General features: G+C 41.5%; 1 protein-coding gene across 8 annotated transcripts in view; it reads left to right on the top strand.

The window, feature by feature from the left end:
- Nucleotides 1-22,483, top strand: part of USP40 (ubiquitin specific peptidase 40) — a 74,553-nt gene that overhangs the window by 27,763 nt on the left and 24,307 nt on the right. For all 8 annotated transcript variants that reach the window (XM_032857530.1, XM_032857531.1, XM_032857529.1 and 5 more), the window contains 9 exons: nucleotides 2,588-2,888; nucleotides 5,812-5,893; nucleotides 7,363-7,534; nucleotides 10,176-10,260; nucleotides 11,857-11,927; nucleotides 13,023-13,342; nucleotides 15,673-15,796; nucleotides 17,293-17,350; nucleotides 21,841-21,894. In XM_032857530.1, the coding sequence (XP_032713421.1) occupies nucleotides 2,588-2,888; nucleotides 5,812-5,893; nucleotides 7,363-7,534; nucleotides 10,176-10,260; nucleotides 11,857-11,927; nucleotides 13,023-13,342; nucleotides 15,673-15,796; nucleotides 17,293-17,350; nucleotides 21,841-21,894 (1,267 nt within the window). The remainder of the gene's footprint in view (nucleotides 1-2,587; nucleotides 2,889-5,811; nucleotides 5,894-7,362; nucleotides 7,535-10,175; nucleotides 10,261-11,856; nucleotides 11,928-13,022; nucleotides 13,343-15,672; nucleotides 15,797-17,292; nucleotides 17,351-21,840; nucleotides 21,895-22,483) is intronic.

Genomic DNA, 22,483 nt, shown 5'->3' with positions numbered 1-22,483 from the left:
TGTTAAGCCTCTGCCTTTGGCTCAGGTCATGATCCCGGGGTCCTGGGATCGAGCCCCACATCGGGCTCTCTGCTCAGCAGTGAGCCTGCTTCCCCCCCTTCTCTCTCTGTCTGCCTCTCTGCCTACTTGTGATCTGTCAAATAAATAAAATCTTAAAAAAAAAAAAATTAGACCATTCAGGATTTCCTCACAGATCTTAAGTAACTGAGATTTTTTTCTTTTTCTAATTTTTACCTCTCCTTCAGCTTGGTTAGTTTACATTGCGCCATCTTCAAGTTCATTGGTTCTTTCTTTGGCGATATCCAGTCTTCCATTAAGCCCAGCTAGTGAACTTTTCATTTAGATATTGTGGTTGCCAGCTTTGGAATTTCCACTTAGCTCTAATTGAGAGTATCCCATTTCTCCGCTGAAATTCCCTATCTGAACCCACTCTGTTCATCCTTTCCTATAGATTAATTTTTGAAGATACTATTAGCTTTATTAAGTCATAAAATTAAATATTTTTAATAGCTGTTCACTGTCATAATATCTGGATTATTTCTGGGGCTCTTTCTGTTAACTTTATTTCCCTTATGAATTGACTGTATCCTCTCTTGAATATTGAATCACACTGTCCTGTTTGTGTGTCATTTAATCTTACATTGCCTACCGGACACAGTGGATTATATGGTGGTTCTTTTTTTTTTTTTTTTTTTTTTTTAATGGTTTTCTTTAAAGAGTTTTGCATTATGCTCTAACAGGTTATTGAAACCTTGATCCAGTGGAAGCTTCATTTTGGGCTTTGTAGGGTGAATCTACTGCAGTTTAGCTCTTAGTCCCGTGGGAAATGCATGGTTCTTCCTTTGAAGGCAGAGTTTAGCAAACGGTGGCCTGAGGGCAAATATGACCTGCTGCCCCTGAGCTGAGAACTAGCTTCACACTTTTAAGTGGTTATTTTTTTAAAGTTATATATGTCCCTACATAAGGTCCTCAAAAGTTTGCCTTTTATCTGGCGCTTTACAAGCGTACCAGCTCTTGGCCTAAGGCACGGCCCTTCTAGGATTTCAACAGAAAGCCTCAGGTATTTGTCAGATGTCTCTATCTCATCAGAACTTCCATTCCGTGTTCTGTCTACCCAGAAATCTCTGCTAAAATCTCTGTTCCAATCGTGACTCCACCAGCTGTTGCTTTCTGTGGGGTTTCTTGTGTCTTGGGCCATCCATGTTCCAGTCAGGAGTCAGCCAAGGATTTGAGGGGGATTTGGTATAGATTCTAGGCTCTTTAATGCAACTCTTTGTCTTTCGCTTTCTAGCCTCTCTGGCATTTTCAAATTCTGTTTCCTCAGCTCAGTAAGACTCCTGCCCTTTGCTTGAACTCTCCTACCATGCACTGCTATAAAGTGGGAACCAGTGGCTTCATGTAAAACTCACCTAGTTTTGAAGGATTATGTCTACTCTTGAAGGATTATGTCCCCTCTGCTTAAGCCTGTTTCTGGTTATTCTCCAAACACTTGTTTTCATTATTTTGTCTGGAGTTTATAATTTCTTATCAGAAAAGGTAGACCAGTAAAAGTTCTCTGACATTATTGGGACCAGACTCTGCTGAAGCTTGAGGCTAAAAAGAATTAACTGTCACTTCTCAAACAAAGGGAAAAAATGGCTACTCTCTGATTATCACTATTTGATTGTACCTAAAAAATTAGCTGCAACACTGTTTTACCATCTTCTATACACAGTATTAGCAATATATTCTTTTGGTCATAGACCTGTTTCCATCTGTCTGTGGTAAAACAATACTTTGATTAGAGTGTTGGTACTACTATACATTATTTCCATCCAAGTGGAAAATCAGAAAGTCACCTTTCCATATTGATTGATGGGCTAAGCAGATGTTGCACATGCCTCCCAAGTGGTTTCCTGTATAAAGTGAGTTCATGCTGAGAGAAGAGGAGATGTAAGGCCACAGGGGTCAGGGAGTGAGAGAAGAGTAGAGATGGAAAGTGGGGGTAGGCAATGAGGAAAGATGCTTTTTTCTTCCTAATCCTTTGGCTAGAACTTGAGAAATAGTCTTTTGGATTAAGACCTAAGCTTTCTGCGCTTTGGTTTCCTGAGCTAACCTGTCCACTTCCTTGGACAGACAGCATTTGGTTTAGTTAATGTTACGTGACAATGCAGGCTTATAATTATGACTTCATTCCAACAGATTGTCTGAGTCACTAGTTTTAAAATTCTCTTCTGGAGTGCTTCACTGTGGGATTGCCTTTGTGCTTCGTTTAGATTGCTTTAAACATCTCAAAAGTGTTTGTTCTACCTAATCTGCTTTAGTAAAGTACTTTTTAAGAATGGTGTTACTAGGCAGAAGTAACCTATGTTTTAGATTGTGGCATGGCAGCTTCCTCCCTTGATGTGACTGTTTAACAGAGAGGACCCTGATTTTTATTAAATGTTTTAATCATGACTCAGATGGATTTTTTTTTCCCTTCCAGCTGGCTAGGGCAAAAATAAAGTTCAAAATCTAGTCACAGAAAGGAAGATGTAGTTTTTTTATTGTGTCCAATTAAAAAAAAATTTTTTTATTAACCTAGTATTTGTTTTTTGTCTCTGTATAGTTCTTACAGCTTCATTCCCAGATATTTCTACTCAGTTCAGATGAAAGTACAGTCAGTCTATTGAAGAATGGTTCTCTCCAGGCTGAGTCTGATTTCCAAAGAAATGATCAACACATTTTCAAGACATTTACTTCAGAATCCCCAGGATTAAATGATAAAACCTCCTGTCCCCACTGGTTTGATATAAATGATTCCAAAGTCCAACCAATCAAGGAAAAAGATATTGAACGGCAGTTTCAGGGTAAAGAAAGTGCCTACATGTTGTTTTATCGGAAATCCCAGTTGCAGAGGCCCCCAGAAGGTATGGAAAGAGAAATGTTCCTATTTGTTCAAGTTGTTGATGTTAGAAGATAAATATTGAATGCTATTTTAATTTTTACCTTTTTAAAGAGAAAATGTGCTCTTGGAACATTTTTAAATATTTTCAGGCTAATAGTAAGAAATACATTATGCCAAAAGAAATCCAACAATCTGTCATTTTATAATTATATATTTCTATTTTATTTTTCCCCCTCTAATGATATGAGACCATAGTTAGTGTTCAGAATTGGTTTTTCTCGAACTGCATGATGGTGTCTTGTTGGGTGGACCAACCTGCGTACAATTGCCCTATGCTTAGTTTTGGCTCTGTCATTTGGCCGTGTGTCTGTCGCCTTCAAGTTGTAAGTGGCCTTTTATTGCACTCTTTTTTCCTTTCCTTCAAGGTAACTAATGTGTTTTATGAGCAGTTGAAATAAATTCAAAGCGTTCTTTGTTAAACCTTCTAACACAGCTCATAGCAGGGAGGCTAGACACTGAGACCCTCAATGATAAATTTTTTTATTGAAACCACTGAGATGAATCAGTATGTAAGACTTTGGTCACTTCCCAAAGTCTACTCAGAAGTAGAAAATCCTAAGAAGGGAAGTTCCTTAGATAGAGGGATCTCTGTAGTTACAAATTAGGACATTGTTCTTAGAAAATGAGAATAGTAATCATTTTTATAAAAAGTAAGAAGAGAGAAGTTACTAATTTGCATGTGAGTCAAAGGAAATTAACTTTCTGGTTCTAAAACAGTTACATAATTATTCTGTTTAACGAGAAATTCTAGGCTTTATTTTTCTGACAGGGGAAGAATGTAGTTGTGGCTCTGGTAAAAATATTCTAAAGCAGAATCCACAGTTACAGAAATATATATTAACACAAAAAGAATGAATTGGATTTTAGTATGAGTTATGTTTTGGCTATGCACTGAATGGTAGTTTTCCAGTTAGCTTAGGAATTGAATCAAGGTCTGGCAGAAATCTTGATGGACTGTTCCTGGGGATAAAGGGACAGAACTTGGCAAAGTGATTCTAAAATCCATCTAGAGAGGTGAACGTCACCAAGACTGAAGAAGGGCCTGCTGAAGGGCATTGACTCCATCAGTAAAACCTGCTTGTAGAGCTTCAGCAGCTAAGAGAGTGCAGTGCTCACACAGAAAGGGACACAGCGCTGGTGTAGAGCCAGCCCAGAAATCCGCCCAGGTCTTTCGAAGATTTTAATCTGTGGTAAGGTGACTTTTCAGATGAACAGGAGGAGAGGGAATTACTCAAGATACAGAGAGGGGAAGCTGGTTAACAGCCAGTCACTTGAATTAGGAGTCAGTGTAATCAAGTGACTATAATCATCGCTTGAATGAAATTTGAGTTCCTTTAATGTGTATGTTAAAAGGAAACCTTAAAATGTATAAAATATATTTTCCAATATTAAGGTAGAGAAGACCTTTCTAAGCTTAAAAGCAAAGAAAGAAAAATTAAGGAAAAGTGTTATAAACCTTAAACAATAAAAAAGGCAAATGACAGGCCTAATGGAAAACAGCTAAATAAATGACAAATTTATTTCCCATCTGCCAAGTGCTTTTACATATATTCCATTGTGCTTAGTAGAAAATTGGGAAAATGATATAAATAAGCAATGTACAAAGGAAGAAATAGGAACAACCAATAAACTGGAGGAAAAAAAAAGAATCGGGCACCTGGGTGGCTCAGTCTGGCTAAACATCTGCTTTTGGCTCAGGTCATGATCCCGGGGTCGGGATGGAGCCCTGCATGTGGCTCCCTGCTCAGTGGGGAATCTGCCTGTCCCTCTTTCTCTTCTCCCAGTCCCTGCTCATGGTTTCTCTCTCTCCAAAATAAATAAATAAATAAATAAATAGAATCAACCCAAATCATAATTTAAAAAAATAGGAATTGACATTGGGGAGGGTATGTGCTATGGTGAGTGCTGTGAAACGTGTAAGCCTAATGATTCACAGACCTGTACCCCTGGGGCAAATAATACATTAAATGTTAATAAAAAAGCTAAATAAATAAAAAATAATTTTAAAATGTAGGAATTGAAACAGCAATGAGATGCCACTTTTTCCCTACCAAGTTAAAAGTTTTTTGTTACTTGTTCTTATCAGTTGGCACTTCCTCTACAGCTGGTAGGCATACAGTCCTATAACCAGTTGATCATATGTATTTGAAAACCTTAAACCAGTAATTCTTCTGCAAATCTGTCTTGAAATAATCAGAGCTGTATATAGATATTCATGTTCAAAGGTGTTTGTTACTCCCATTATTTTATAATAAGGACTAGAAATCACCTTAAATACCTACCAGAAAAAGATTGGCTAGATTAATTATGGTATTTGTAGAATGAACTACTATGCAATCATTTAAAACTTTGGAGAAACACAAATCTGAAGTGAAAAGCGTGTTACAGATTTGTCAAATACGATCCCAGTCACTTTAAATTAAGTGTGTGCACGTGTGTGTAGGTACATGTGTGTGTACAGACACATTGTGTAGGTTTATAAGGAAGACCACAAGTACATACAATAGGTCTTAGCAGTATCTCTTGGGAATGGGATTACAGTAATAGCTATAAGATATCTTCTATATTGTAAAAGTAATTTCCAGAATTTTTATGGTGGCAATTACTACATTTGTTATCTGGAAGAAAATAGTGGGTGTTCTTTTTAAAAAGTATGCTTGAAGAGAATTGAAGAAATGGAATCCTTTTAGCATGGCATAAAAAGCTGTTTATCTTCCATTTGTTCCAGTGTTTTCATGTTTCACATGAGAAGACAGGTCCACAGGAAGTTAGCATTCACAAAGGTAGTTAGTAGAGGCTTTCCAGCTCCCCACGCATCCTTGCCAGAGTCCCAGCCGCCAGATTCCATTTAATCAGCCCATGTTAATGAAGCGTTCTGTTCACAGCTCAAGCTAATCCAAGATACAGGGTTCCATGTCATTTGCTGAGTGAAATGGACACAGCCAACATTGAACTGCAAATAAAAAGGTAATCTTAATTTACTTTTAGAGTTTGAATGGTTTTTTCCTAGAGAATGAGGATCTCATTTAGGTCTTAAGTCTTCATCAGGAAAATTAAAAAGGAAACAAAGCCAACTAATCAATGCCTGTGTCTGTGTAGCTGCCGAATTTTTGTAGGCAGAGTATCTTACTTATCTTACTTTGAAATCATCTTTATCTGTAAGAGTGAATGAAACGATGTCACATAAATGGCCATTGCTGAGTAGGGGTGAAGCCTCAGAAGTCTGGAGAAATCGGTGAACACGCAGGACATTAAGTGAATTGTATCCTGGCCCGTCAGGTGATTCCCGAGGTGTAGAGAGAGCCTGAGTGAAAGTCACCCCTCGTAAATTAAGTAGTTGTGGGGACCCAGCACTCAGTGACAGAAGACCAGAGGCGGGTGAGAGGAGGAAATATGGATTCTGCAAACTACCAGGCTTCGTGTCCGTCCGAGCAGACACCTGTAATGGGTTATCACGGGCCTGGTTTGTGAGGACTCGCTGATTTCATCTTCTCTTTTGCGGTCTCATCTTGGCCCCTGAAGAACTGTGTCCTCATTTGCTCTCTGCCGCGGTCGGTGGGGGTGCTCGGTTAGGGAAGTGCATGTTCTCGAGTCCTCCTTGTGGACCCATGTGGCTGGCTGATTATGTAGCTAGGATGTGTTCAGTATTTTAATCATTGGCTTAAAACTGGGCCAAAGAAGCAGCAGGTAGATTGAATGGCAAACCACTATCAAAGGAAATTAAGACATTAAAAATATAAGAAGTAGGGTAAAATATCTTAAACAGGAAAAATAACCTTCGTGAGTGGGTGCGGACCGGCAGTGGGTGTTCACAACCACAGCCGCAGGGGTTCTGCCAGCCAGCACTAAGCTTTCTAATGCGGCCTCAGAAGAGCTAGTGCTGTCTTTGACCACACGAACAGGATTGTGTCGGGAGTTTTGGAGCAGAGGCGGTGGCCTCATCCAGCTCTCCCTGGGCCAGACTGCCTGGGGCAGAAGGGTCGGGCACCGGCTCCAAGGCCGCCCGGAAGATTCAGAGGCGAGCTGCCACTTGCGGTCTACTCGACCGGGGACAGTGGGCTGGAGGGTCATGAGACCCACTTGGAATATTTTCCAGGAGAGCCTACGGAAGACCATTTGCCACAATTACAGGAAAAGGCTCTTAGCATATTTAGAACTATATTCTCAGCGTTAGAAGAGTTCGAGTTTCAATACTTAGAGTAATACTGTATGGTGTATACTAAAATTTATTTTCCTTGGAATTCATGCTGGCAGAGCTGAAATTTTGCTATTCACTGAGAAACTAAAATGTGTAAATTTTGGCACATGGAAGAAAAGGACATTAATAATAGTTACTTAGAACAGAGAATTTATTGTAAATCAAGTATAGTTGGTTTGGGATGAAACTGTGTTACAAAAACAGAGCATTTATGTATTTTTTTTATGCCTCTTTAAAGGGCAGAATGGGATTCTACAAGCAATAATTTAGAGTTACATCTCCACCTGGGCCCTCATTATCATTTCTTCAGTGGGGCTCTGCACCCAGTCGTCTCTCAAGCAGAAAGTGTGTGGGATTTAACCTTTGATAAAAGAAAAACTTTAGGAGATCTTCGACAGTCAATATTTCAGGTAATTTAGCCTTGATTCCTCTTAATTTAGACATTAAGGTCCATCTCAAGCTGGTTTCTCCTTTTCAAAAATCCCATTTAGGATTCAACTATTTATTTTGCAAAGCACTTAAGAAAATTCTACATCTCCCACTTTCCGAGGGTCGAGCCAGATGTTCTCTCTGTACTTGTACGTCTTTTCCTTCTGCACAGGCGAGGCCCGCACTGTCCAGCCAGCAGGCTTTCAGGGGAGAATCAAGCCTGGTACATTTTATTTGTGGGAGAGAAAAAGTAAAAAGCTGTTTCTTTTTTTTTTTTTTTTTTTTTGGAAAGGAGTAAAAAGATAAAGATAAGCATGTTGTTGGGGTACTGGGTGGCACTGTCACTTAAGCATCTGCCTTCAGCTCAGGTCATGATCCCAGGGTCCCAGGATTGAGCCACACATCGGGCTCCCAGCTCAGCAGGGAGTCTGCTTCTCCCTCTGCCCTTCCCTCCACTCATGCACGGTTTCCCTCTCTCTTTCTCTCTCTCTCAAATAAATAAAATCATCTTAAAAAAAAAAAAAAAAAGGCATGTTGCCTAAAACCAAGAACTAAACAAAAGCAACTAATGTTTCTCCCTTTCCTAAGTATAGGATAGCATTTATTACTAAAATTTTTCAGGGAAGGAAAACACCTTCTGTTGTGCAGTGAAACAAGGATTGTTATAAATCCTTATCTCCCAAGTAATTGATCCAGTTGTGTTTTTAGGACAGCAGTGCTATTCATTTTACTTATAGTGCCTTCCTATAAGTTATGTCCTTTGGTTCTTTAATCTCAGGGTAACCTGAAGGTAAGCTAACCCCATTTTAAAGGTGAGAAACTTGTGATTTAGAGAGATCTAGTGGCTTGCCCACAGTCAGCCTTCTGGTTGTGGTAGAACTAGGCCTCAGCCCTGGTTTCCTTACTCTTTCCTTCCTTTTCATCACACTTTTTCACTTCTCACTACTTCCTGATCAAGGAAAAGGGAAATAGAAAATGTAGTCTTAGGGGCACTTGGGGGGCACATTCAGTTAAGCATCTGGCTCTTGATTTCAGCTCAGGTCATGATCTCAGGGTTGTGAGATCGAGCCGTGAGTCAAGCTCCATGCTTAACGGGGCATCTGCTTGAGATTTTCTCTCTCCCTCTCCCTCTACCCCTTCCTCTAGTGTGTGCTCGTTTGCTCAGGCTTTCTCTCTAAAATAAATCTTTAAAGGGGGGGGTGCTTTTATTTTTGCAGAAATAAATGAATTTTCTGGAAAACTTATCAAGCCCCCAAATTATTAGCTTTCTTTAATTTTTCTCTTGTAAAAGCAAAGCAGGCTAGTTTCTTTGTTAACTTTAGTTCACTTGAATGATATTTCAGGGTTGGATTGGTAATAGGATTTCTGAAATTTCCTAATGTTTCTGAACTTTTGCATTAAAAGTTCATCCCTGGGGCGCCTGGGTGGCTCAGTGGGTTAAAGCCTCTGCCTTCAGCTCAGGTCATGATCCTAGGGTCCTGGGATCGAGCCCCGCATCGGGCTCTCTGCTAAGCAGGGAGCCTGCTTCCCCCCCGCCACCTCTGCCTGCCTCTCTGCCTACTTGTGATCTCTCTCTCTCTCTCTCTCTCTGTCAAATAAATAAATAAATAATTAAAAAAAAAAAAAAAAAGTTCATCCCTGAGCCAGTCCGGCAGTGTTAGTATATGTGGTCTTGGGGAGCTGCCTTGTCTAGGGGACCTTTAAAATGGAAAAGACCTACCTACTCATTTTCATAGGTTTTAGATTCACTCCAGTCTGCTTTCTGGTGTTTGAAGTGTACATCTCTGTTATCCTAGAAGTAGGTGCCTGGTGGGAGGCTACAAGATTGATGCAGTTAACTAATCATTTGTAAAGAGGAATTATTTTTTAAGATTTTATTTATTTATTTGAGATAGAGGGAACACTTGAGCAGGGGTAGGGGCAGAGAGAGAAGCAGACTCCCCGCTGAGCAGGGAGCCCCACATGGGGCTCGATCGCAGGACCCAGAGTGGCTGAGCCACCCAGGCGCCCCAGGAGATTCCTTTTTAAGAGAACTACCATGTGCTGTTGTGGAGAGAGACGAAATGGGACTGAATTTATGGGTGATGTTCCTCTGGTAAGATGACTGGTCCCCGGAGTCTTTAATCTAGAAATTTAAAAAAACAATCCATGATCATATGGAAACCGGTAACGCCTCTTTTTTGAATTTATGGTGGAAAACATTCCTTTCAGATAGCAAAAATTTTGATGTGTGCTAGCATCCGTGCTGCTTTTCCCTGAACGATGCTAATTAAACAAATGCTTTTTGCTCTTTTGGACAAAGATCTCTGGGCTGGCGTGCTGCTCAGTTTGCCTTCTGATGAAAGTGATCTTCCCGTCAGTTCAGTACAGCTGTTCTAGTGCTCACTGCTCATCGTGCACACCAGCGCTCTCCAGTCACTGGTGGCTAAGATCGACCGTTTCTGGATTTGGCGATCTTAGCAACCAGTGATGTCTTCTTTGGTGTGGGGTGGGGTGGGCATACTCATTTGCTAGCTCCCCGTGTCATCCAAACATATGAAAAATAGTTCGGTGGTGTTCTTTTACCTAGAAATGTGATATTTATGTTCCTTCTCATTGTTCTCTTTTCTTAATATTCTGTAGCTGTTAGAATTTTGGGAAGGTGATATGGTTCTTAGTGTGGCAAAGTTTGTACCAGCAGGACTTCACGTTTACCAGACGCTTGACGGTAAGATAAATATTAAAACACTGCGACTCATTTCCTATATTTGTATTTCGTGGGCTCATCCGTGCTCTTCTGCTCTTGGCCAGTCTCTCCCCCTCCCTACTACTTTCTTACCTAGGCTGTCATCACATGGTCAGTCTTCAGATAATTTATTTGATTTCTATAATGTGTGAATTTTGCTAACACAGAAATATTTTCTGTTTTTTGAAATTAAGGCTACCTCTCCAACAAAACAATCTTTTTAAAAGGCTGTGGGATCGCCTGAGTGGTGCAGTTGGTTGAAGCATCCAACTCTGGGTTTCAGCCCTGGTCATAATCTCAAGAGGGTGAGATCGAGCCCCATGTCAGGCTCCATGCTCAATAGGGAGTCTGCTTAAGACTCTCCCCTGCCCCCCCCAACTCTCTTTTTCTCTCAAACAAATAAATCTTGTAAAAAATAAAAAATAATAAAAGGCTATGAAATTGTGTTTGTATTACCACAGATTTTTTTTTTTTTTTAGCAAAATGGTTCAAACCATTAACATTGTGTTTATATGGCTTAATTTTTTTTTTCTCCCAATCTCAGCTTCAGATTTTGTTTTTTAAGATTATTTATTTATTTATTTATTTATTTAACAGACAGAGATTACAAGCAGGCAGAGAGGCAGGCAGAGAGAGAGGAAGAAGCAGGCTCCCTGCCGCGCAGAGAGCCCGATGCAGGGCTTGATCCCAGGACTCTGGGATCATGACCTGAGCCAAAGGCAGAGGCTTTAAGCCACTGAGCCACCCAGGCGCCCCCAGATTTTGTTTTTTGTTGTTGTTTTTGTGTTGTTTCTTTTTAAGATTTTATTTATCTATTTGACAGAGAGAGACACAGCAAGAGTGGGAACACAAGCCAGGGGAGTGGGAGAGGGAGATGCAGGCTTCCCACTGAGCAGGGAGCCCGATGTGGGGCTCGATCCCAGGACCCTGGGATTACGACCTGAGCCAAAGGCAGACGCTTAACAACTGAGCCACCCAGGTGCCCCAACAGCTTCAGATTTTGTAGTAAAACAAATAGAAGTTCTTGGAGAGCTTTTAAAAATATTTACTACCCGTGATTAAGAACAAAACAATAATAATAGCAGCTGTAGTGATGTATATTTGGGACTTCACTGTACCAAATCCAGAGATAAGTTTTATATAAATTATCTCTTTTGATTTTCACAAAATTCTTTACCTACATTTCCTAAACAAGAAAACTGAAGCATGGGGACGCAGTACACAGGACAGACAGCAGATTGGTGCTGGGTCTGGGGCCACATGCTGGCCGAGCCTCCCTCCCGCACACAGTGTCGGGTTCGGTCAGCGTCTCCACTGCTCTCGTGCTCGCAGAGCTTCTGTAACAACATAGGGAGATGCTTACACAAGGTGGAAAAAAACCCTAAAGACTATGGTGAAAAGCATAAAGATAAAAATAATCCTAAATAATGCCAAGATAATAAATGTAATTACCGCCTTTTTCTTAAGTTTCCTTGGTGAAAATGCTTTTTCAAACAAATATTTAAGTGTCTCAGCTCTTTCTTTAAATTGTTTTTGGTGATTGTGACAAATGGTCTCACTGATGAGCTCATGTTTTAGGAGATGACCTGACACTGTGGGAAATGGAGATTGTGGACGGGGAAGACCTCTTTGTATGGAATGGGGTGGAGGTAAGCACGGATTGAAGAGCTACTTTGATGGTTTTCGATTTTTTTAAGTGTCTTGTAAGAAAACTTCCTTCAGCATCTACAAAGGTAACTAGATGCTAGAAGATATCTGAAATGTCTGACAAGTTTTAGGTACAGTCAGTGTTAGTCGTTTGCTAAGGAGATATTTGCCAAGCGCTTCTGCAATGCCAGGTGCTCATATGAAGGCACATAATCAGTCAGTCCTTCAGGCTGTCCTGTTGTAAATAATCCCACTAACACGGGCAGCAGTGGGTTCTGTGCTTGCTCCCTGAGGGCGTTCAGGAGGGGGCAGGTAGCTGCCCTGAGTTAGGGATGTGACCTGCAGGAGCAGAGGGGCTTCTCCAAGTCAGGAAAGGAGTGAGCAGCATCTTACCCACTCTGTGGTCTGTCATTGGTCCATCTCTATATTTCCAAAGCATTTTTCTTTCTGCTCCGCCCACCCCCCCCCGCCAAGTCTTTATTATTATTGCTGAGGACTCCTGCGTCTCTGTCTCCACTGCACCTTGCTCTCCTAGAAAATAAAAGATGGCTAAGAGAAACTTTCAAAGGAAAATCTAAAGTACAAGACCTTTCACTTAAAAAAAAAAAAAATTCTCTAAGAGGAGTATTTCTTTTAAGATTTTATTTATTTATTAAGAGAGAGCATTGGTGGTGGGGGGCAGTCAGAGGCAGAACCAGACTCCCTGATGAGCAGGGAGCCTGCTGTGGGATTTGATCCCAGGACTCCAGGATCATGACCTGAGCCGAAGGCAGTCACTTTAACCCACCAAACACCCAGGCACCTTTTAAGAGTAGCCTTTTAGGGACGCCTGGGTGGCTCAGTCATTAGGCGCCTGCCTTCAGCTCAGGTCATGATCCCAGGGTTCTGGGATGGAGTCCCGCATTGGGCTCCTTGCTCAGCAGGGAGCCTGTTTCTCTCTCTGCCTGCTACTCTGCCTGTTTGTGCGTGCTCCTTCTCTCTGACAAATAAAATCTTAAAAAAAAAAGAGAGAGAGAGAGTAGTCTTACTGTGTGATTATGTTGACTTGATTTTGACAAATAGAAACTGTACTAATGGTTGTCTTGGTATTATTGTAGGTTGGTGGCATCCAGATTTCAACCGGGAACGACTGTGAACCTCTGCTCATAAATGTTCTTCATCTAGCAACAGGCAGTGAGGGGGACAAGTGTCAGCAGTTGATAGAGTCTCCACATGTCTTTCCGTCCAATGCACAAATGGGCGAGGTGCTCACCACCCTGGCAGTGCCCATGGGTGTCCTCTTCATCAACGCCACTGACCCTGCCGAGGAAGAGAACTGGGTCGCCATTCCCAGGGCGGACCTGAAGAAGACTTTCAGAGAGCTGGGCCTCGGGAACCACAGCTCGCTTCTCATTCAGGATTCTAGAGATGATAACAGGTACCCTGCTGAAACATAAGAGAATTCCTTTTTAAGTTATTTAAATGATAGTTCTGTCTCTTGGAACTTGAAAGCTTTATCTTAATACTGATAATAGTTCAGTAGTTTCCTCTTGTTTCTAAACATTGTGTCCTGGATATGTTTGTTTACAGGAGTGTTCTGAGTTAGGCAGCTTGGAGGAAGGTGATATTATAATGTTGATTTTTCAAAATTTTTATTTGTTGGTAAATAAGATGACCAAATGACGTAGATATAGATGAGATATAATCTAGATGAGTTGTTTGTAAAGCAAGGTCTTGTCAAATGAATTCCAGTTAGCACTTACTACAAAACTGAAGGCACATTCTCACAAAGAAAGTTCCTGAATCTTTTCATGAGGAGGATATTAAGATCCAGCTAAGTGTGTCTGTTTTGTCACAAGACTCCCATAAGGCAATTCAGGTTTTCATTGTAATCCTTTTTCTGAGTCTTGAGACCCTCCCAGCTTCCCAGAGAGGGCAGGTGCGTGGGGACGCACGCTCTCTTGGTTCCTGTGAGTCCCACTGGAAGCCCAGAAGTGCCGCCCGTCTCCGTTTTGTTGTCCACGTCTGTTATGCTGCATTTCTGTAGTCAGTGTGCACTGCCCTGTAAACCCCCGGTTTCCATATGTTGAAGACTTGAGTTTGCGAATAACAATTCGTTCCCTGCTCGATCAGTCAGTCTCCATATTGTCACTGACGGTGGCTGTGACACAGAGGCAGATTGTTTTCCAGGCATATATTTCTGCACTTGGTCTCTTTAATTTAAAAGTTTATTATACGTCCCTTTATAAGAAGTAATACACAGGGTGCCCACATGGCTCAGTTAAGCATCTGACCCTTGATTTTGGCTCAGTTGTGATCTCAGAGTTGTGGGATCAAGCCTCACATCAGGCTCTGTGCTGGGCTTGGAGCCTGCTTAAGATTCTCTCTGCTTTCTCCCTCTGCTCCCCCCGAAATTAAATTAAAAAAAAAAAAAAAAAAAAGTCGCACCGCATGTATTAGGACTTGGGAAGTACAGAAGTGAAGACAGGAGGCCCGAAGCAACGTCCGTGCCTGGCATTCACCATCCGCCTTCCTGTTGCCCTGAGCTCAAGTAATTGGTTTTTTTGTTCTGAAGGTTTTTTTCTTTTTAAGCTTACTAATGGTTATTTCACGGGCAGTTAGAGCCTGCTTCCCCCGCCCCGTGTCTACAGACTCTACACGAGCCTCGCTGTGCGGCTGTGCCGCTGTCAGTGTTGACATTGTAGCTTTCCAGATGCACGAGGCAGTGTGTGCAGGGGTGAGGACTGGGCCACCTGGACTTGTTGCCAGCTTTGTCGTGTCCTGACAGTGTGATTGTGTGCAAGTCACCTCCTCTCCTTCTGCTCAGTTTCTTCTTCTGCAAAATGAGGGTAAAAACCAGTGCTAGCTTCCCAGAGCCTGAGGGTTGGGAGTTCAGTGCCTATGGAGCATTCGCACATAGTTAAAGGTGGGGTGTAGTTGTCACTGTCCTCATCCAGTCCTTCGCCACAATCAGGGTAGTCTTCAGGGAACATCTTTGTGCTTAAAACTTTGCTGACCTTAGGACTGCCAGCTCAAGGGGCAGCCCCAGCGTGGGACAGCTGAGATAAAGAGTAGAATTGTGTTTCCGATACGCACTCCCAGGAGGACTTCTGCCCACGATTCAGCACCTCCGTGTGAATTAGAAAGCCATGCCTTCCTCGAGAGCCTTTACCTACTATGTGTAGGAAAATTTTGTTAGAACAAGACTTGTTAGAACTACTTGTTCTCGTAGGCCATCTGCTGTCATAAAATAAAACTATAATAAACATAAAAATATACAGCACGTATGATGGGAATGATATACCCCTTAAAGGTGGCCTTTATGCAGTGTCTGTCTGTACACCTGCATGGCTGTCCTGTTAGTATGACGCTGGATCTAAATCCTCTGGGCAGGCTTCTGGCATCAGTACTCTGCAAGCTCGCCTCGTGAGTCCACTGGGCAGGCCGAAGTTAGCAGCAGACTATTCCGCGACAACACTTCTCTTTGAAAAATGTGGCAACACAAAAAACAAGACAAAAAAACATGGTAACAGATTATTTGTATAAGTCAGAGCATACTTGGAATAGAAATAGACTCCATGCCCAGCTGCCTAGCACTGCCCTAAAGAGGTAACTTTCTTAAAGCCAGCTTCGTAGACCTTGGTCACCTTTCATTCATCACATCAAAGGACACATGCAGAATTTTGGAAGCAAAGGAACGGTATTAATTTTCTGATCCGTAGAAGCGCTGTGTAAAGACACGTGTCTTAAATGTCTTTGTTCCCACAGTGCGCTCCTCACACAAGGGAAGTGGCTCACTGGTGTGAGTGAGATCAGTTGGCTCCAGGTTCAAAATCTATGCGAATTAGAATCCGAAGAGAAGCAAGTAAAAATATCAGCAACTATGAACACAGTGAGTAGATTATAGTTCCAAGTCTGGTGGACAGTTTTCTAGTTTAACAGTGTTTGATTTAAAAGGCAGTACCTGAAATCTTCCAGAACGCTTGTCTCAGTGGGTTTCTAGAGCTTAAGAAATCAACTTTTGGGGGCACCTGGCTGGCTCAGTCAGTAGAGCACACAGCTCTTGATCTCAGTGTCATAAGTTCAGGCCCCACGTTGGGCGTAGAGTTTAACTTTAAAAAAAAAAAATATGTTGGGGGAGGAAATCAATATTTTATTAATATTTGATTACCACTCATTTACCTATATTAGCCCTTGACATGTTTCAAGAAAATATGTGCCTTTTTTCCATCCAAAGCTACATTAGAATGTAGGATTTACCTATTTAATTAGTTCATGGAATCCCCTAGCTTTGAAAAATATAAAACGCTATTTTCCCACAGTCTTGTCTCTTATTTTTTAAACCAGGCATATATGTTTTGTTTTTGTGTTGTGTTGTTTTTTGGTGCTTGTTTTTTTAAGCTTACCTGAAATTGTTCTACATCATACTCTGTACTATTATCTAAAGCCACCTGCTCTTAAAAATAGAGTCCTTCCATTTTCCACTTGAAGACATTGACCCTGGTTTCCTTAAACATCATTCCTGCAAACGTCTCTTTATATTCATGTGGTGTCAATTCATAAAGTTTGGGTTTTTTTCCTAGAAGATCAAAAGAAACCTTTTAGAATGTTTTCTATAAATATTATAATTTCTTAAGGTGCATTAGTATCTGTTGGCACAGGAGAGGGGACAGTATAAAGCCAGCACTCTGGAGCTTGGCAGACTTGCCCCCCACCCCCGACCCTAAGTGGGAGGTTTTGGTGAAGTCCTGGTTACTCCAGTCCTCGTTCCTTCTTGGGGTGCTGTGGGGAACTGCTGGGAGGGTCTAGGTCATGATGGCCGACATCACTTTCATCCCTAAATTTCCTGCTTCAATCCCTAGAGGCAGTTAGCCTAAACTAAAAAGAAAAGGAAGAAAGCAATCCAAAAGTAATTTAAACAAAAATTTTAAATAGTTCCCTTGGATTAGTATTGTCCATTTTGATTTTTTTTTTAAGTTCGTTGGCCCTGAATTTATCTTTTTTTTTTAATTTTATCATTTTTAACCTAAAGAAATATGATTAACTGTATTTTCTTTTGTTTGCTCTTGTAAGAAAGGTTAATATGGGTTTTCAGCTTTTTGCCTTTGTTAGCTAGACTGGTTTCTTTAACTTTCCGTCTTTCTGTTCTGGTTACCATCGGTTTGGTAAAGCCTTCACTATTAAGGTCCCAGTATTTGCTTTTAACTTGGTAGAGGAGAGGAAATGAATATCCAAGATGGAAAAAAAATCTTTTTCCAGTAGGCAGAAACTTCTGTCCAGTAACTGGTAAGTCAGCTGAGCTGTGTACGCATACACTGGCGGCCTCCGCACCCTCCCCTCCCGTTGTTCTCACGCATACAGAGTCACTAGTTGCTTTCTCTGTTTTAGGTGGTGTTTGATATTCGAATCAAAGCCATAAAGGAATTAAAATTAATGAAGGAACTAGGTAATCATTTACATTTGCTTTCTGGTTTTTCTGGTTTAATTCAGTTTTGTTTGATTTCTGGTTGAAAAAATGTGGGAGTATGGGGACGCCTGGGTGGCTCAGTCGGTTAAGTGTCTGCCTTCGACTCAGGTCATAATCTCTGGGTCCTGGGATCGAGCCCCACGTTGGGCTCCCTGCTCAGTGGGGAGTCTGCTTCTCCTCTGCCTCTCCCCTGGCTTTTGTTCCCTCCCACTCTCTCACTCACTCTCTCAAATAAGTAAAAAAAAACCTCTCAAAAAATTATGAGAGTACAAAAAAATAATTTAGGGAAAATTCATGTACCTACCACCCCACATGGATAAGTGTTAACATTTTGTCATTTTGTTGTTGTTTGAAACATTGGAAATAAAGTTAAAATTCTCTCTGTTTTCCTCCTGGGACCTATGCTCTCTCCCTCCCCAGATGGAACCAGTATATCGGATTCGAGTGTCTTCCCTGTGCATTCACATTGTTCTGTTGATACTGTGTTTCCATATATCGGGGTACATCTATTTGTATATTGTTTTCACATTTAATTCCTGTCATACTGAATACAACATCTGAAACCCACTCTTCCCTCAGCTTTAGGTTTTCTTAACAGCTTTATTAAGGTATAATTTATAGACCATCACACACCCATTCAGAGTATGAGTCAGTGATATTAGTAAACATACAGAGTTGTACAGCCATGAGCACAATCCAGAACATTCCATTTCTCCAAAAAGATTCCTTGTGCCCCTTTTGCGTTCCAAGCCCCGATAGCCACTTATCTACTTTCTGTCTCTCTAGACGTTTCTGGACATGTTAAGTAAATGGAAACCATGTAATATGCTCTCCCTCTTGTCTGACACCTTTCACTTAGAGTACCAGTTTTGAGGTTCGTCCATGACTTAGAAATGTGTTCCTTTTTATCACTGGCCATGTTCCACTGTATGGATGTGTCACAGTTTGTTTATTCATGCATCGCTTGATCGACATTTGAATTGTTTCTGGTTTGGGGATTTTATGAATAACGCTTATACACATTTGTGGACATGTATTCAGTTCTCTCGGATAGATCTGCAGGATTGTAATTGCTGGATCACATGGCACATTTGTGTTTACCTTTATAAGAAACTGCCATTGTACTTTGCTGAGTGGCTGAACCATTTACATCCCCACTCGCAGCGTGCTGGCATTGCAGTTCCTCCACATCCTTGCAGTGTTTGTATCCGTCCTGTTGATTATAGCCATGCTAGTGGGTATGAATTACTCTCATTGTGTGTTTAATGGATTTTCCTAATGCAGTGGTGGTGCATACTGTTGATGTGTTTACTGTCAGAACTAGGGAGTTTAACAAGAAGTCAAAATTAATACACAGAAATCCATTGTATGTTTACTAGGAACAAAAAAAAATGGGAAATGAAATTAGGAAAACATTTATAATAGCATAAGATATCATGAAGTACTTGGGGATAAGTTTAATGACCTATGTGCAGGACCTATACACTGACAACAAGAAAATATCCCTGTGAAAAGTCAGAGAACATGTAAATAAGTGGAACGATGCACCATGCTCTTGGATCAGAAAGCACAACATTGTTAAGAGGTAAATTCTCCCAAAATCCATTTGTAGATTCAGAGCACCCTCACTCAGAATCCTAGAGGGATATGTGTGTGTGTGTGTGTGTATATGTGTGTGTGTCAGAGAGAGACTGACAAGCTGACTCACAAGGAAATGCAAAGAACCTAGAGTATCCTAACTGTTTGAGGGGAGAGGAAAATAAAGTGGGAAGAGTTACACTATTTGATTTCAAGACTTACTCTAAAGCTGTAGGATCAGACAGTGGGTCCTGGCACAGGAGCAGACATAGAGCAGGGTCAAGCAAGCTCCCTAGGCCTGTAACATGTTTCTGTGCCGTCGCTGAGCTGAGAACCATTTTCACACTTTCAACGGCTCCTTTTCCGCAATAGAGATTATACATGGTTTTTGAACCTAAAATACTGACAGTGGCACTACATTGGGAATCCCAAAATAGGTGCAGATAAATAAATAGGTGCAGTCAAGTCCCTTGACTTTCAACAGAAGTGCCAAGGTAGTCCCATGGGGAAAAGTAGTGTATTTCCAGCATAAGGTGCAGGACCAATTAGCTCTCCATAGAGGCAAAGATGAACCTCTCACTTTGCTTTACATCATGTAAAATACTAATTCAGAATGGATCATAGACATCAGTGTTAAAACCATTTCTGTAAAATTTCTAAGAGAGAACTTATGAGAAAAATCTTTGATACTTTTATCATAAGGAAGAGATTTTTTTTTTAAGTTAGGACTCCAGCACAAACCATAAAAGGAAAAAACTAATAAATTGGGCAATATCAAAATTTAAAGCTTCTGTACTTCAAAGGGTATTTAAAAAGGCGAGCCTCAAACTGGGAGAAAAAAAAATTTACGGCATGTCTGACACAGATGTGCATCCAGATTATATAAAAAATAATAATAATAAAAGAAATACTTGTAAGAAGACAACCCAGCCCAAATGGGGAAGACACTTTACAGAAGAACACCTACCTATGGGTGACCCATAAGCACAGGAAAGATGCTTAGTGTCATTAGCTATGAAACTGATTAGCTGTCCCACTGAAACTGCTGCATACCTAGTGGGACGCTTAGCGTTAAAGGACCCACAAAACCAAGCTTTACCGAAGACGCACAGCAGCCCCCATGCGCTGCCGCTGTGAGTGCAAGATGCCAGTCGCTTTGGTGAAGAGCTAGCTTGCTTGTTAGGAATTTAAACATTCACTTACCCATCCCGGTGCTTACCCAAGAAAAATGAAAGCACATCCTTACAAATACTTTCCGTAAATATTCATAATGAAAAGGTGGCTACAGTCCAAAAGTCCACATGCCAGTGGATGGGTGAGCAAATCGTGTTGCATCCTAACAGGATGCCGGTCCTCAACACGAGCTTCGAACTGCCGCCCCCTGCAAAACCCAGGTGACTCAAACAGAGCGCAGAGCAGAAGCTGGACACAAAGGAGCACATACTCTCATGACTCCATTTATGTGAAATTTTTGGAACAGAAAACCCGTGCTTTGGTTACGGGGATGGAAGACTGGATAGCAGGGGGAGGTTGCCTGCAGAGCAGCATGAGGGAATTTTGGGGGGTGATGCAAATCCCATCTCGGATTTGCTGGTGGTTGCTCAGTGTTTAGATCAGACTCCATACACTTAGGATGTGTTGTATTGCAACTTATACCTCAAATTGATTAAAAGCGTATAGTTTATTAAAATGAACAGTTTATCATCTTCCTGTGGAACGGGTCTCCCTTCTTTCACTCTTGCCCCCCTCCAAACCATTCTCCTTTTGGCAAGTGACTCAAAACCCAGAGTGCTCCTTCCCAAAAAGCCAGCATCTTCACACCTGCAAGAATAGCGCCCACTGCCCCTAATCCATTTAATAAGCATAAAAATCACCTGACCTATTTCACACAGAGGCAGTCTGCACGAATTTCAGTTACCAGGGCTCATTACATAACGTCAGCCAGCCAACAGAATGGTTCTAATGTCCACTACACTGGACGCGAACGGAGTCATTGCAGAAGTGCAAACTTTGCTACTGGCTCTCCGTTCTGCATGTCACTACTTAAACAGCAGGTGTGCATCAGGATCAGGGACCGATTACCACCCTCTGAAGTGTCTGGTATTCGTTTAAGCACAGCAGAAGGAATGGTCTGTCCCCTTTCTCCCATGGTAAGCCCATGTGATGTCTCGCTGTCACGGCTAAGCGAATCGCTTCCTGAAGATGAAGGCGCAGCAAAGAAAGTCTACAGAGGGCTAGAGGAAATCACTGGCTGTGGGAACGTTGGCACTGCTGTCACTCGAGAGACAACATACGCAGCCAGAGGACATGAAGGGATGTGAGGAAAGCGGTTGTGACAGAAAGGATGATGGTATCTGCGAAGAAGTGATGCTGCCAGGAGCCTTCCCATCGAAGGAGCCCCCTGCAGACCCTTCATGAGATTGAAAGCACAAAATAGGAAATTCTGGAAGCAGAGCCAACCTAGAGGATGACAGTTCACTCAGGGATAGAAAAGATGCTCACTCCGAATTGTGAGCTCCGCACCAAGAAGCAAGCCCTGTGTAAACGAGTCTTGATGTTTTTTACCAAAAGAAAAAAAAAATTCTCAATGTTTCTAGTGCTTTAACTTGCAGTGTAAATATTAATTTTACTATTTTTTAAATTTCACTGTACATGTATAACTGGGGAGATTTAACTGTTGTGACAACAATGTCGAGAGGTCCGCGGACAGCGGCAATGTCCTCACAGGGACTCCCCGGCCTTCTCGCGGCCCTGAGCTCCTGTGCGAGCTGAAGACTGCCAGTACTTGGGGGTTTTTTGTTTTGTCGTTCATTGTAGCTTTCCTAATGAACACGGTAGAGCATCTCTCTTTAGTTGTTCCAGTGCACTAACCAGCTTCTTTTTATTTGTAGCTGAGAACAGCTGTTTGAGACCTATCGGCAGAAATGGGAAGCTTCTTTGTCCAGGTAAATCTTCATGGTAGCCTTCAAAAACGGATACTCTCACACCATCAATCTTTCTTATTCAAAGATGGCTTCCGGCACCTAATATCCTTCAATCTCCTTTTAGAAACTAACTTACTGGACTTACTGTCATCCCAGGGCAGCCTTCACATATTACGGAAAATCGTAACCAGAAATTCAAACCCTTCTGTTTGAAAGGAAAACACCTTTTCTGATGAGCCGATTCTCATTTTAGGCAGTTATTTCGATTGAGTTACGTCTTTCTAGGTTCACTGTCAGAGTGTTTGCGCTGCTTATGTTATTGTGATAGCAGCTGCAGAATAGACTCTGTCCTCACCTCTGTGACGCCTCCTATCATTAGATTTAGTTAACTGATGGTCACCACAGCAGCTTTGAGGTTGCAGGAGGCGGGTCCACCGCTCATGAATCAATTCGGAATATCTAGCTTTTAATCCATGCAAACAGTGGCTCTTTGATGTTTATTAAGTATGAATCTCGAACCTTCGTAGCCGCCTCTTAGTCCTTAGCCTTGTTGTACAGAGAGGAAGAATATATTCTAGAGTGTGGAAATGGAAAATCAAACAGAGCCGTA

This window comes from Lontra canadensis, unplaced genomic scaffold, assembly GCF_010015895.1.
Source record: "Lontra canadensis isolate GAN:19392208 unplaced genomic scaffold, GSC_riverotter_1.0 scaffold13, whole genome shotgun sequence".
Classification (NCBI taxonomy): Eukaryota; Metazoa; Chordata; class Mammalia; order Carnivora; family Mustelidae; genus Lontra; species Lontra canadensis.
The sequence above is the reverse complement of the archived record's forward strand: the minus strand, read 5'-3'. Positions and strand labels throughout refer to the sequence as shown.